Source organism: Poecilia mexicana, unplaced genomic scaffold, assembly GCF_051168715.1.
Source record: "Poecilia mexicana isolate PSO_F unplaced genomic scaffold, ASM5116871v1 scaffold_18, whole genome shotgun sequence".
Taxonomy (NCBI): domain Eukaryota; kingdom Metazoa; phylum Chordata; class Actinopteri; order Cyprinodontiformes; family Poeciliidae; genus Poecilia; species Poecilia mexicana.
Genome location: NW_028263387.1, coordinates 9,262,542 through 9,277,566, shown reverse-complemented (window position 1 = coordinate 9,277,566; position 15,025 = coordinate 9,262,542). Strand labels below are relative to the sequence as shown.

Here is a 15,025-nt window from a genome sequence, read left to right as displayed (position 1 = left end):
GGAAGTTACACAAAAAAGGTGTGAAAAAATTTTTTCAAATCATGCAGCAAAAAACGAGAAATTTAAGAGTCAGAAAGAAACTGCTGACAAAAACTCAGATTCACATTAACATATTTCTTTACAACATGCAATATTGGTTTAAAGTCGCAGTATTTTTATAACCACATACAGAGTTTTGTTCATGAAACAGGTTGAAATGTCTGTGCAGTGGACAGGAAATAAAACCCACTAACTGCTGCGGTCAAAGCTGCTGCTGCTGCTGTGAAGTTTGTGTAAAAAGGGGAGGAAACACACAGCTATACTGAGAAGCATAAAACATGCTGGTGTCATTTATGTGTGACAGATGTAACGTCTTCATACTTATAGATAAAACAACGTAGAAACCTTTCTGATGAGCAGAAGGTCTGGATGTGAGGATGGAGAACGCTCTGCTCTGCATGCTGGGATTTTTCTGTAAGTTCATCACTGACTTCATGTTTAATGATCAAAATGATTCTGTAAGATGGAATTAGAGTTTAACACAGTTTGATCTGTTTCTCTGTCATCTTGACAAGAAGCGATGTGTGTTTTCTCTGACTAACTCTACATGTTGTCTTGGTGTTGTTTTATAAATGCTTTTTGACATGAAGTCTTTTTGTCATTACATATTTTATCTCTGACTTTATTTCTAAAACCAAAGCATTTTTACCTGAAATGTCGCTAAAGTTAAAATATATTTGTTTTGACTTTAATCATATCTGATCAGCTTCTGCTCTTCATTGCAGTTCTCAGTAATCTCATCTATATAAATGCTGAAGGTGAGAATCAGTTTTTCTTGTTTGTTTTTCATTCAGTTTATGATAAATATATAATTAACCACCAACTTTTTATGCATTTTAAATTAAATATACATTTTTTCAGTTTTATTTGAAAGCTAGTTAGACTAATTGAAAAACAGTGCATCGATTTGTGTTCAAATAAAGATCTGTATGTGCAAAATATTAACAGTAGATGAATATTTTTCACTCTATTTGATCAACTCAACATATCCGAGTGAATCAGGAAATAAAAACGATAATCAGGAAAGAGACACGGAAACAAGTCAGTAACTTTCTGCTTTCAAGATCAAACTGTCTAATGTATTTAATGGCTGCCTCAGCATCTTACACTATAATATGAAGTTACCATGTTTATAAGATGTTTATGTGTTTAAAACTGAAAATTCACATGAGAGGAAACTTAAAGAGGAGAAAGGTTTGTGCTTTTCTGTAAAAGTTGAAATGTTTTCTCTCTTTAGCGCCATCTGCTGTCTGTAATGTGAAGGCAAAAAGTTCATGTAGACAAAGTTACTTCCCTTTTCTTTATACTGACATTTATTAATCTCACTATCAGTCAGACTTTACAATTTCTTTGCAATTACAAGTCCTTTACATGTTCTCCCTGTGAATGTTGGGTTCTCTCCAGGTACTCTGGTTTCCTCCCACAGTCCAAAAACATGACTGTCAGGTTAATTGGTCTCTTTAAATTCTCTTTAGGTTTGAGTGTGTGTATGTGTCTGTCTCTGTGTTGCCCTGTAATGGACTGGCGACCTGTTCAGAGTGATCCTGCCTCTCGGTACAGTTGACAGCTGGGCTCCAGCATCCCTCCTGACCCCAATGGGATAAGGGTGTAAGAAAATGGATGGATTCCTGGCAACAATCCATCCATTCAGGGATATAAATGTTCTGACATCACTTAAAGCACAAACCCTTCAAACCCACTGGCCTGGTCCTGCAGCATCAGCATCACTAACAGTGTTTAAATATAAGTTTGGTGAAATCTGTGAACAAATCAAACTTAAACACAAAGATTATTAATAGCAACACAACAATCAAACTATGAAGACGATTCTTTGGACTTTTTTAATTAAGACCTAAATTAACAGTTTAATCTTTTATCTCTGTTGAAACCATTAAATCAAATTTAATACCATTGACATTCCTGATATATGAATGCTAAGACTTTAGATATGTGGTCTGTCTTAAAATTCCAGCAGTAAAATGAAAAACCCTCTGATAAAGTGCAGGGATGTAGAAACGTCTGATCTGGTTGGTGGATCTTCCTCTAGGACCAAGTTTTCTCTCCAGTTCGTCCTGCAATGAAGGACTTAACAGTATTTCTGTGTGTGTGAAGGTTTCAAAGCTGTCAGTCACAGGAAAAATAATTTTCTGCTGGAACTGATTTATTATTTTCAGGCTCAACACATTTTCCTCTTGTGATAAATGAAATAATCTGCAAGTGGAACTAATAGTTTTTCATCAGTAGTTCAGAATCGTTTTATTTGCTGAGAAGTTCCTTGTAAGTTTTTATTGTCTTATTTCAAGTGTTTTTAGAGATTTGCACTAGAAACTAGATGAAAATACTTTATTAGATTTTATATTTTTGCAGTGTAGATTAAAAACCTGCAACATGCTACAATTTTTGTCCAACACTGAAAAATCAAGTCTTGTATCTCCATCGTTTGTTGTTGTTCAGCTGTGAGGATCCTGGTTCAGCAACAGGAAGATGTGCAGGAATTCATGATTTCAGCTAAATAACTACTGTACACCCTGATGATGTTTATCTGTATTTAATAGTGTAAATTTAATTAATTCCAGTTTCTCCAGACCACAGACAGACATTTGCAACTCCAATCATTTGATGATTTGACAGATTTTTAAATTTTTTTAACTGATCCTTCAATCAGGTGATACAAAGGAAACAGCTACACTGACCTCAGATACAAACTTCATGCAGCCCATTGGTACAAAATATACATGTTTATGTTTAAATATTTTTGAATGAATATATTCTTTTTATTTCTGTATCATCTGTGATTACTTTCTGTCTTTCAAAATGAATTTAATTTCTGTTTCATCATATTTACCCTTGGACACAATAAATGTTTGTTATTTGACATGGCAGGAAAAGTTTTATATGTTACATTTCCAACCAGAGATTCTTTATGTGAACAGCTTCCATTAAACCCACAATAACCTGGAAACACTACTGGTCTGAGATATTCAGAGGAGAGACGGTCACTCTGACATGTGAGATCAGAGGAGGAACTGAGTGGACGTATTATTGGAGAATAAATGACAAAGACTATCAATCATCCAGTGACTCCATATCAATAACAGCTGACAGTGGAGGATTCAGGTGCATAGGAACAAGAAACGATGAATCAACACAATGGAGTGAAGAATATTCATTAACTGTTTGTAAGTAATCTGTTATTGACATGAAGTGATTATTTAAATTGTTTCATCAAGTCTCATTTAATCAGCAACATTTTTCCTACCTAAAATTTTATATTGCTTTAATATTTTAAATTTTCAGACAAAAACTAAAAATCAGCTTTTTCTTCTGCTTAAAATCATTTATTCATCAATTTGTTAGAGAAAAAAATATCATATTGTTATAATCATCTACAGAATTGACTTTTTGTCAGTAAAACAATGTTATAAATGTTAAACTTCATTTCTGTCATATTTATTTAAAATAAATCAACCAAAGTTGAGGGAAAATATGAACATGGAGGAAGTTTAAAAACAATCAGTTTTAAATCTGATAAAAAGTTTGGAAGGAGCTTAGAGAACTGATGATTAGACCAAGACTTTTGCTCAATACTGTCTCTATTTTAGTAAAATGTCTGTCATATAAAATCCCTCCATCCTCCAATGAGCCAATAAAAGCTGATAGGAGGCAGATTGTGATTCTCTGGTCCTGCTGCAGTTTTCCAGGAGGCCACTGTGGTTCCTCTGAGTTCAATTCATCTGATTGAAAGTTTAGAAAAATCACCACTAGACTAAAAACAGTTCAACCTTTAGTTGTCAGCAGAGCTTTCCTTGTTGAAGGACTGAGAAGTGATTTGTGCAGTAGAGCTGATTTCCAGCCCAGTTCTCCTGACTGCAGCAGAACATTAGAAGATGTTCTGGTTCAGTAGTTTGGTTCAGCTCAGCTCTGACTGGGATAAAAACTCTTCCTGAGTCGTTCAGTCTGAACCTCCTGGTTGATAAATAATTTATATTTAGAAATAATCTGACAGGGCCTGAATTGTAGTTATCAGTCCTGTTTTGAAGTTTTGTTATCAATTTTACATAATAGTTAAATGTCATTTATTTTCTAATTATGGTTTAATGGCTTGATGGTAAATCTGACCTGTCAGTTTTGTTTAAGATTCATTATTAGTGTTTGGTTCTAGTAACTCAACATGTGATTTATAGCAACATATAGAACTGTATGTTGCCATATTAAGATGAGATTGTAGCAATAATTTTAACATTTACTTGTTTTTATGTTTTGCATCAACAGCTGATAAACCCAAAGCCACAGTAACACCAGCAATAACATCCCTGCCAGCAGGGGGCAGTGTGACACTGGCCTGCTCAGTGAAGGGCTCTGCTGACTGGAAGATTTACTGGTTCAAGAAGTCAGTGAATAATAGATATCAGTTCATCACAAACAATGAACGAGGTGCAGTCCTCAGTGTCACACAGGGCGGTGTGTACAAATGCAGAGGAGGAAGAGGAGATCCAGTTTTCTACACTGAATTCAGCAATGAAGTCGACATTAAAACTGGTGAGTTTAATCATTTTAATCATCAACCTAATTAGAGATGCAGTTTGGATCTTCAGTTTCTGTCCCAGTTCTATAGAAATAGTTCATATTTGAACCAACAATATGAATAATAATCACTAGGAACAGACAAGCAATGAAGTATTTAACAAACCTTTTGACACAGTGAACACAACATTCATGCTATTTATTATAATCAACCTGGAACAAGTGAACCAGAATAACTGAAGAAAAAAAGTATAATTACAAATCTATTGGTCACTGAAACAATGGACAGAACGAACCACAATCTTCACTGTGAAACCAGAACAACAATCAAATCAAAGATGAACTGTTGACCCAATCAGAGTCTTTCCTTATATTAAATAAAACCATCAGTAAATCTAAAATGCTGGGCAGCTGCATGATCCATCTTATGTGTTTATAATGCTTCTCATGCTCAGATGTCTGAGACTTTACAGATTTCTTGTTTGTCCAACATGAACCAAATCAAATTACATTTAAAACATAAACCACATGTGGCTCTGCTGCAGTTAATGGAAGATTTTCTGTATTATATTTGACCTGTATGAAGGTGTCAAAGACTTTCACTGACAGGTAAAATCAGTTCTCTACTGGAACTGATTTGTCATTTTGAGTTTTAGATGTTAAATTTGCAACAATGCTGCAATTTGTGACATGATATGATTATCATCAGCATAGCAGGAAAAGTTTTACTGCTAATTATTATTATTACATTTCTAACCAGATATTTATTTATGTGAACAGTTTCCATTAAACCCAGTGTGACCCTGAAACACAGCTGGTCTGAGATATTCAGAGGAGAGACGGTCACTCTGAGATGTGAGATCAGAGGAGGAGGAACTGAGTGGACGTATGAATGGAGACCAGTCGGGTTAAATTATTCTCCAACATCCAGTGAATACAAGATCAACAAAGCTGACAGTGGTACATTCAGCTGCAGAGGAAAAGGAAACCATCAGTTCACACAATGGACTCAATACTCATTAACTGTTGGTAAGTAGATCATCTATTATAGACATGAAGTTATTATTTACAATGTTCCATCAAGTTGCACTTAAAAAGGTCAATTTTCCTAATTTGTTGCCCAAATATTTTAGTTTAGTTTTTCAAACATAAAAACTATAAATCAATGTTTCCTTTTCCTTCAAATCATTCATTGATCAAAAGAAAATAATATTTCATAGATTTATGTCGAATAACAGGTTGATGCTAAAAGATAAAGATTTCTTGAAAGAGAAAGAGGAACAATGACCCATTACACAATGTGTGTTTTATGTTTTTGACAGTCCAGGTCACATTTTGTGTAATTCTGGATTGAGACAAATTTCCTGTTACAGTAACTGTTGTTAATAATAAATACAAACAATAAATAAATCAACAGTGAAATTCATTGGAAAGTCTGGATGAACTTTACAAACAATAACTTTTAAAGATGACAGAAAGTTTAAATATTTGAAGGAGAATTTCAACCTTTAGTTGTCAGCAGAGCTTTCCTTGTTGAAGGACTGAGAAGTGATTTGTGCAGTAGAGCTGATTTCCAGCCCAGTTCTCCTGACTGCAGCAGAACATTAGAAGATGTTCTGGTTCAGTAGTTTGGTTCAGCTCAGCTCTGACTGGGATTTGATACAACATGATTTGATTCAATCACAGTCAGATTATTATGATTTCTGTGTTTTATTAGTTAATGTGTTGATTAAAAGTAAGTTCTCTAATATGAATAAAGTCTATATTTGAGTAGTTAAGGCAGATTTTGTAATGTTCCATTAAATAAATATGTCAATCCATAAAGACCAGAGATGCTGTTGGTTAAAAAACATTTGACAAAATTAATGAGTCAATAACTGCATTGATTTTTCTATTAAAAAAATAAAGAAAACATGTCATCAGTTTCAGGTATAGTTTTTTTTTTTTATTTCTGTTTGATTTTACTGATTAAATAAAACCATAAAACTTTTTTGACTTGTTACTGAAATGCTTCCTTTGGATCAATCAGATTTTTATAATGTGCACCTAACAGGATTGGATTGAAGCTGTTTGTCTTACAGTGATACATGTTATAGTTTATAAACTGGTGCTGTGTAAATAAACCAAACTGAATGTTTTAAAACTAGAATAATTTTGATGATTTTGTTCTTTTTTTCTTTGCCTCAATCATCAGTAAATAAACCTGCAGCCAAACTGACAGCAAGTGATACAATCATACCAGCAGGGGGCAGTGTAACACTGACCTGCTCTGTTAGTGGATCTGCTGGCTGGAAGTTTGATTTGTTCAGACGGCAGTCAGTGGATCATACAGGTCAGTTCATCAGAACCAATGATCCAGATGGAGTCTTCATCATCTCAGATGAAGGTGTTTACAGCTGCAGAGGAGGAAGAGGAGATCCAGTTTTCTACACTGAAACCAGCAATAAAGTCACCCTATGGAAAACTGGTGAGTTTAGTTTCTATTAATCACAGAAACAACAAATTATCTGGAGCTTATAAATACATCAATAGAACAAGCTCATTCATGTAATATGATATTAAATGTAATATTATATTATTTAATAATTTTAAACAGCATCTTGCTGCATGAGTTTGATATTGAAATTTCACATCAAACTGTTTTGAAATCTAATAAGTTTAAAAGCTTTTAACTGTATGTGGTTTTCTTATTTCTGTTATCTTTTCAACTAATGTTAATTATTTCCTATATTTAGGATTCACTGTTATTTCATTTATATCCCCAAATTATTCAGTTTTAATATTAACTGTTTTAAATCAGTTTGACCCCTAAAACAGTGAATCACAGCCTCTGAGAAAGAGCAAAGGTTTTAGTTCTGACTTTGTTTTGTTACATTTCTAACCAGAGATTTTTCTATGTCAACAGTTTCCATTAAACCCACTGTGACCTGGAAACCCGACTGGTCTGAGATATTCAGAGGAGAGACGGTCACTCTGAGATGTGAGATCAGAGGAGGAACTCAGTGGACGTATGAATGGAGAACAAACTACAGAAACTCTCCAACATCCAGTGAATACAAGATTATTGCAGCTGATAGAGACACATTCAGCTGCAGAGGAAGAAGAAACTATCAGTATCAGTTCACACAATGGAGTGATGATCTCTCATTAACTGTTTGTAAGTAGATCATCTGTTATAAAACTAAAGTGATTATTTACAATTTTTCATCAAGTCTCATCTTAACAGTCATGTTTTCTTACCGTTAAACTTTTCCATGTTGATGAAAGATTTTAGTTAAATTTCTAAACACAAGATGAAAAAATCAGCTTTAATTAGTGACTTTAGTTCTTTTTTGTAAATATAATTCTAGATTTAATATCAATAATATTTAAGAGGTCATGGTTAAAAATAAAACAGCCAAAGCTGATAGAAAAACAAAAACTCTTAAATTACTTAAAAGTCTGAAGGATCATTGAAATCAATCAGTTTTAAAAGTGACAGATAGTTTGGATTTTTGCATTAGAGAGTTTAGAACTGATGGACCAAGACTTTTGCACAATCCTGTCTACATTTCAGGACAGTGTTGATGAACAGTAGATCCTGTAGTGAGTAAAGAATGTGTTTATGAAAAAAGATTAGTTTTTTTTATTATATTTTAGTAAATATATGAACACATAGACCGGATGTGATGTTCATTAAAAACTTTGACATTGTAACAAGAAAATAGTTATATTGATATTTTATATAAAATTAAATGAAACGTTTCCCATCAGTCCTGCTTAGAGTTTATTTCTGTTTGATTTTAGTGGTTAAATTAAACCATCAAAATATAAAGTCTGATTTATGGGATTAAAATGTTTTTAGTGGAATAAATGTATTTAAATTTGGACAATAGAGGGTTTTATAAACCTGGATATTAATTGGACATGTTTGTCTTATAAAGTGAACTGAGAAGTTATTTATTAATTGATGTTGTATAAATAAACCAAACTGGATGTTTTAAAACTAGAACAATTTTGATGATTTTGTTCTTTTTTTCTTTGCCTCAATCATCAGTAAATAAACCTGCAGCCAAACTGACAGCAAGTGATACAATCATACCAGCAGGGGGCAGTGTAACACTGACCTGCTCTGTTAGTGGATCTGCTGGCTGGAAGTTTGATTTGTTCAGACGGCAGTCAGTGGATCATACAGGTCAGTTCATCAGAACCAATGATCCAGATGGAGTCTTCATCGTCTCAGATGAAGGTGTTTACAGCTGCAGAGGAGGAAGAGGAGGAAGAGGAGATCCAGTTTTCTACACTGAAACCAGCATAAAGGTCATTATTAATGAAATTGGTGAGTTTAGTTTCTGTTCATCACTGAAAAAACAAATGAGGTCTGAATCTTGAATTTCTGTTCAGTGCTGCAGTTTGTGATGAAAACCAGAGAAAAACTAACCAGAGTAAAATAAAATGTAGTTTTTATTTATGATGCCTGAAATTTAAATCCATCTGTAAATGGATTTAAGATGAGAGGCTCATCCTTTATTATATTTTGTGACATTTGGTGGTAAAGTTGTTTCTTTATTTAATCAAATTCATCATGTTTGTTTTAGAGATTTTCTCACAGCTTTATTTCATTCAGGATTTTATGTTTCCTAATTTTATTCTTTCATAAACTTAAAATTTGACTCTGAAAGCAAACAGGTTCTCCAGGGAACAGAGGAGGAAACAAAATGTAATTTGAAGCAACAAATAACAATGTTGAAATTTCTATTTGTATTTATCATCAGTAGCAGATGGAAGAACTGAATCCTGACCTGTTGTCTTTCTGCATGGACTTAGTATGTTGGTGTGTGTGTGTGCGTGTGTGCGTGTGTGTGTGTAGATGGGCATGTGTGTGTGTATGTGTGTGTTCTCACTCCTCATGACTGTTATTGGTGTGTCTAAGTTGAGTGTGTGTATGGTTGTTTGTCCTGTGATGGACTGGTGACTTGTTCAGGTTGTAACCCACCTTTAACCAGAAACTGCTGGAGATAAAAACCAGTAAAGACAATCAGCTGTAAACAATGGATGGAGATTTATTATTAGTAAGATTTATAATCACTAAACTGTTGTCATTTTAAGTACATTTCCTGATACATGTCATTAAAATCATTTAGAAATTAAGTTAATAAAACATTTAAATTGATATATTTCAGTCGAAGTCATATTCTAATATAATGTTAATGTTTCTAATTGTTTGATTTCAACAGGTCAACTTGTTCCTGTCCTCTCTGTGTCTCCATCATGGCTGAATCCTGGAGCCTCAGTGACTCTGAGCTGTGAGGGTTTGGAGCATCAACCAGCAGGATGGAGGTTCTTCTGGTATAAAGCTGTTCCTGATCCATCAGTCAGTTATTATAGATTTGAGCTGCTTCCTGGCACCAGTGGGACAGAACAGAACTACACCATTACTGGACCGACTCACACAGCAGGATTTGTGTGCAGAGCAGGAAGAGGAGAACCAGTGAACTACACTGAATACAGTGAACCAAAGTTTATCTGGTCTGCAGGTCAGTTTGTTTCTCTCTGTGCTATAAATAAACAGGAGCCATGATTTCAGTTTCATTTATTTTTATCTAATCTTTAATCTTTAATGTTAATCAAAAGTATGTTGCACATTGTTTGTTCTTTTCCTAATTATCCAAAAAGATGAAATAAGTTTAATATTTTTATATTTTCACCAGATAATAAACTTGAATTACTTTAGATTCAGAGGAAACTTCAACATTATTACAAATTGATCCATTAATTAATATTTAAAGGTGCTTAAAACAGTATGTACATTAACTGCAAATCATGTTGAAATATAAGTAAAGAGATTTATGGATTGTTACTTTCATTTAGTTCCTGAACATCGATGCTCTTGTAGGCCTGGATACATTCAGTCTAGAGCTGAGCTGGTGGTTTGGTTAGAAATATTTAATGGTTGTAAACAAGCAGAGCAAAGACAACAGAGAAGAAAAAAACAGGAGCTGAACAAAATATGGAGAGTTTGTAGTCTGACGTCTGGCTGGGACTGGAACCTGAATGTAGTCAAGAAAAAGAAGTCAGCAGGTTAAACTGCTAAATTTTACCAAATAAAATATTTACCAGCTTTATTTGTTAAATAAGACAGATTCATTTTTACCGATGTATTTTATTTTATATACACTGAAATATGTGGATTGTTGTAAAGACAACCAATAAAGTTTAACATGTTGAAATGTTGTTAAAATACACAAAAACCAAATGATTGTTTTCAATCTGTTATATTTTATAAATGTTTTCCGTGCTCAGCTGAGATGCTGCGTTTCTTTTTCTTCTTCTTGTTTCCAGATCCTCGTCCAGCAGCTTCTCTCTCAGTGAATCCTGACAGAGTTCAACACTTCAGATCTGAATCTGTGACTCTGAGCTGTGAGGGAAACTCTGCTGGGTGGAGAGTGAAGAGGTTTATAGAAACAGGAAAAGTGTCAGACTGCTCCAACTGGGGGAAAATGACTGGATCTACATGTAATATCACTTCCTACTGGATTAATAGTGGAGTTTACTGGTGTGAGTCTGGATCAGGAGAGTTCAGCAATGCTGTCAACATCACTGTACATGGTGGGTTATGATTTACTATCTTTTCTTTCTCTTCACTTTATATTTCAACATTATTTGCAGTTAATGTACATACTGTTTAAGCACCTGTAAATATTAATTAGTTTTTTCCTCATCTGCAATATCTAAATATTTGTATCATCAAGGTTTTCCGTGCAATGATTAACAAATTAAAATAAAAACATTTTGATTTAAATTTAGGTCAAACGTATTGCTCTTATCCTTATTTGTTTTTAGATCAAAATATGTTCTACTTGAATAAATCAGAAACTAAAACTTTACCTGATTTTTGTCAATAATAACAATCAGGCTGACCTACTGTGTGGTCAGACACTCAGTCTGGGTTCAGGGTTCCCAAGTTGTCTTTTTGAAAATGACATGATGTATGAAAAAAAAATAAAAACATTTTTCACTGATTCTTTTAGTTTAGCCAAATTGTGATTTTATATTTTAAAAATCAAACTAACAACTTTAATTTTGTGAGATTTTTATCATTCAGTCATTTTAAAGTCTTGTTCTGTTCTGGACGTCTGAACTCAGCTTAGCTTTTCACTCATGAATCTGAATAGAGGAAGCAGAAATTTGACTGAGAGCAGATTTCACTGGGGATGATGAGAAATGTGCATTTACATGTGTTACATAAGAAAAACACCAAAAAAATCATGAAAATCATTTCAATGGTATAGTTTTACATGGCACTGACCAGTGGTCATAAAACAAAATGTCAAAATATAAGAAGACATGTGGTCCTGATCCTCATAGGTGGCTTAAAAAGAAAATATTCAGGTGACAAAATAAATGTGAAGTATTAATATTAAAACATTTGATGTTGTCTACTTGAAATATGATATAAAATATTAATTGGAAAACATTTTTGTTTAAAGCTTTTAGTTCTACTACCACCAGTAGTACCAGTACCACTAAATGTCATGATTCTCTGGTTGTTTTACAGATAATTATTCTGATCCTCTCCTGCTGAGTCCTGTTCATCCTGTGACTGAAGGAGATCCTGTTACTCTGAGCTGCAGAGATAAAAAACAACAACTTCTCTCCAATGTGTTTTTCTATCATAATGATAAACTCATCCATAATGACAGCAGAGGGGAGCTGAAGATCTCTGCAGTGTCAAAGTCAGATGAAGGTTTCTACAAATGTCAACATTCAGGAAAAGATTCACCAAGGAGCTGGATGTCTGTTAGAGGTGAGGAGGAGGAAAATGTTTGATTTTAAAAAATCACTTTAATTAGGAATCAGGTGAACGCTGCTGGTGGACCAGTTTAAGTCACATTTATCTGTTTCCAGTGAATGATGTGATCAAAACCACAGATAAATAATTTCTTTATTTCCAGCAGCTGTGTCCAGTCCTATCAGCTCTCTTGTCATGATGATCGTTGGACCAGTTGTTGGAATTATTCTCATTGTTCTCCTGATCTTGTTGTGGCGCTGCAGACGGTCCAAAGGTGAGAACATGTTTCTCTTCACACTGGATCCAAATATTCATTTGTAAATTGTTTAATTATTCCTGACCTTATTTCTTTTATGATACAAAATGGCAGCAGGAGGATTTGAATAATCAAATCTGACTTTTTTCACAGATTTGTGCTGCATCAGGTGAGAAGAGTCATAACTTTTTTTTCTCCTTTTTAAAGAAAAGCAGTGGATTTTTATTTTCCTGAATAAGTTTCATGTATTTATTATATTTCAGGTCAAAAGGCTCACAGAGCAACAGTCAGACCTTCACTACAAACCAGACTGAACATCATGATTATAGTTCCCTTTGTCATGGTCAGATTTATTTTGATACATTTTCTTACAAATGTTGAATATTTAACCTCAGTGTTTCTACTATAGATTTTGATTATCAATAAATCTCTGCTGCTGACCCAGACTCCAGCTGCAGATATTATACAGTTTCTCTGTGTTCATGCAACACATCTTGCAGTGCTTTATATAAAATTACGAGATTATGTGAAGAAGTATTACTGTTCTTGTCCTTCTGTCTGCTGTGATCCATAATCATAAAGCTGATGATGAGTTATAAAGGTTTTGTAAGTGTTTGTGAAATAACTGTGATTTCTTAAAAATTTGCGAACATTTATTCCAGCTTTGAATTTTCAAATGTCTGAGAGAAATGTTCAAATGACTTTGCTGTTAAATTAATCACATTTATCTCTTTTTATTCACTGCAGATAATGTTAATTTGTATGAGAATGTGGGCTCTGCTGAAGCGGCTGGAAATGGTAGATCAGATCTTTTCAAGATGTGTGTGTGTGTGTGTGTGTGTGTGTGGGTGTGTGTGTGTGTGTGTGTGTGTGTATATATATATATATATATATATATATATATATATATATATATATATATATATATTTATTTATTTATTTATTTACGGACAATTCCCTGACAAAAAACTTACATATTTCAGCTCCAGAAGAACCCAGAGACGTTACATACGCTCTCATTGATATGAAGACATTTGGGAAAGAGAGTGAGTCCCACATCTCTACAGTCGATAAAATAACTCAATGGTTTCATCCTATACGTTGGTGATTATTTTATGATTTTTCCAGGGAGACATCCTGCACCAGAAGAGGGCGCTGTTTACTCTGAGGTGAAAACAGGAGCTGCAGGTACAGTCAGTCTTTGTAGTGAAATGTTTCTTCATGTCAACTTTACACTGCAGGTTATTACAGCTCAGATATTGTAGGTCCTGTGATTCATCAGTTCTGTATGAAAGAAGATAAACTGATCAAACGTTTCCTGAGATCTGTTCTCTGATTTCAGACTCCACTCCAGTCTATGCTGCGATTGATCCAAAAAAGAAAGCCAAGAAGAAAGGAAAGGGTAAAGTCAACATTTATCTGTTGTACTTTCTGCCCATAATTTTTAAAAATTATATTTTATGCCATTTAATATGTTGCAGTATATCCAGTTATACTTGCTTTAATTGTATTCATTTGACTTTTAGTATTAAAAATGTCTCTTTGTTTACAGGAAATCCAGGTCCTGCAGCAGCAGAGGCAGCAGTTTATTCTGAAATCAGATCAGCTCCAGATCTGAGGATCAACGCTGCCATGTAGGCTGGAGGCTCTGATGGTTTATTCTGACATTTAGTCAATGAAAAGCTTCTTTGAACAGTCACCATTTATATCTCTCTCACACAAATCCAGTGAGAGAAGCTGTATTAAATGTTTTGGCATCTTTGAGGATCCATTTAAGCCATAAAATAAACATATTTCAGAGCTTGTTCAATATCTACCACTGAACGTCTGTTTATAGTGAGCGCTCTGCTGCAGTGACTTTTTTTATTTCTTTTAATTGTTTCAAAATAACTTGCATTGAAATGTGTTTGACATACAGTAATGTTTATAAAACGTATCTACTTTCTGTTAATTTTCCAGTAATGATTTCAGTAATATGCTTAATTTTTCAGAATAGTTGAATGTAATGCATTTTATTTAAACTGAAATCAATGAAATTATGAAAATTTATGGTAATATTTGCCTAAAAATATCCTTACAGTTTAATCTAAGGAATGGCTTAATAATCTGTTTTTGTTGTTGATATTATTTTAGTTGTTTAATCAATCATGTTTTCATAACCACAAACTATGACTTATGTAAGCTTTAATTTTCCTTTAGACTCATCATTATCCCCCATGCTTTCAATAAAATATCAAAAACCAAACATGTCAATTCTTAATGTTTATGAATTTATACAAATGTATAAAGTAGAAAGGAATCCTTTGGTTGAAAAATTCTAAATAAAACTTCTCACTGTCTTTCTAGGACCTTTGATTTGATACATTTGATTTCAGGCATACAGCCAAATGTGTTTCTTTTTTTTTTTTTAAAGTCATCTAGCGAAATATCAATCA

The 15,025-nt window shown here is 33.6% G+C and overlaps 1 protein-coding gene across 1 annotated transcript; it reads left to right on the top strand.

Annotated features, from left to right (window-relative positions):
* Positions 1-416: 416 nt before the first annotated feature.
* On the top strand, positions 417-14,835 carry LOC106905129 (Fc receptor-like protein 5). The gene is made up of 17 exons (XM_088016012.1): positions 417-453; positions 4,312-4,578; positions 5,344-5,592; positions 6,758-7,030; positions 7,469-7,720; positions 8,600-8,881; positions 9,780-10,079; positions 10,885-11,151; positions 12,101-12,349; positions 12,498-12,608; positions 12,744-12,759; positions 12,854-12,933; positions 13,338-13,388; positions 13,574-13,636; positions 13,719-13,778; positions 13,933-13,992; positions 14,143-14,835. The coding sequence occupies exons 1-17, from the start codon at positions 417-419 to the stop codon at positions 14,226-14,228; spliced, it is 2,703 nt and encodes a 900-aa protein (XP_087872138.1). The 3' UTR covers positions 14,229-14,835.
* Positions 14,836-15,025: the final 190 nt, after the last annotated feature.

Excerpts from the sequence above, each read along its gene's own strand:
- LOC106905129 (XM_088016012.1), top strand. The coding sequence starts at position 417 with ATGGAGAACGCTCTGCTCTGCATGCTGGGATTTTTCT. Across the intron at positions 7,031-7,468 it reads AGTCACCCTATGGAAAACTG|TTTCCATTAAACCCACTGTG; the intron begins GTGAGTTTAGTT and ends CTATGTCAACAG. Across the intron at positions 11,152-12,100 it reads TGTCAACATCACTGTACATG|ATAATTATTCTGATCCTCTC; the intron begins GTGGGTTATGAT and ends GTTGTTTTACAG.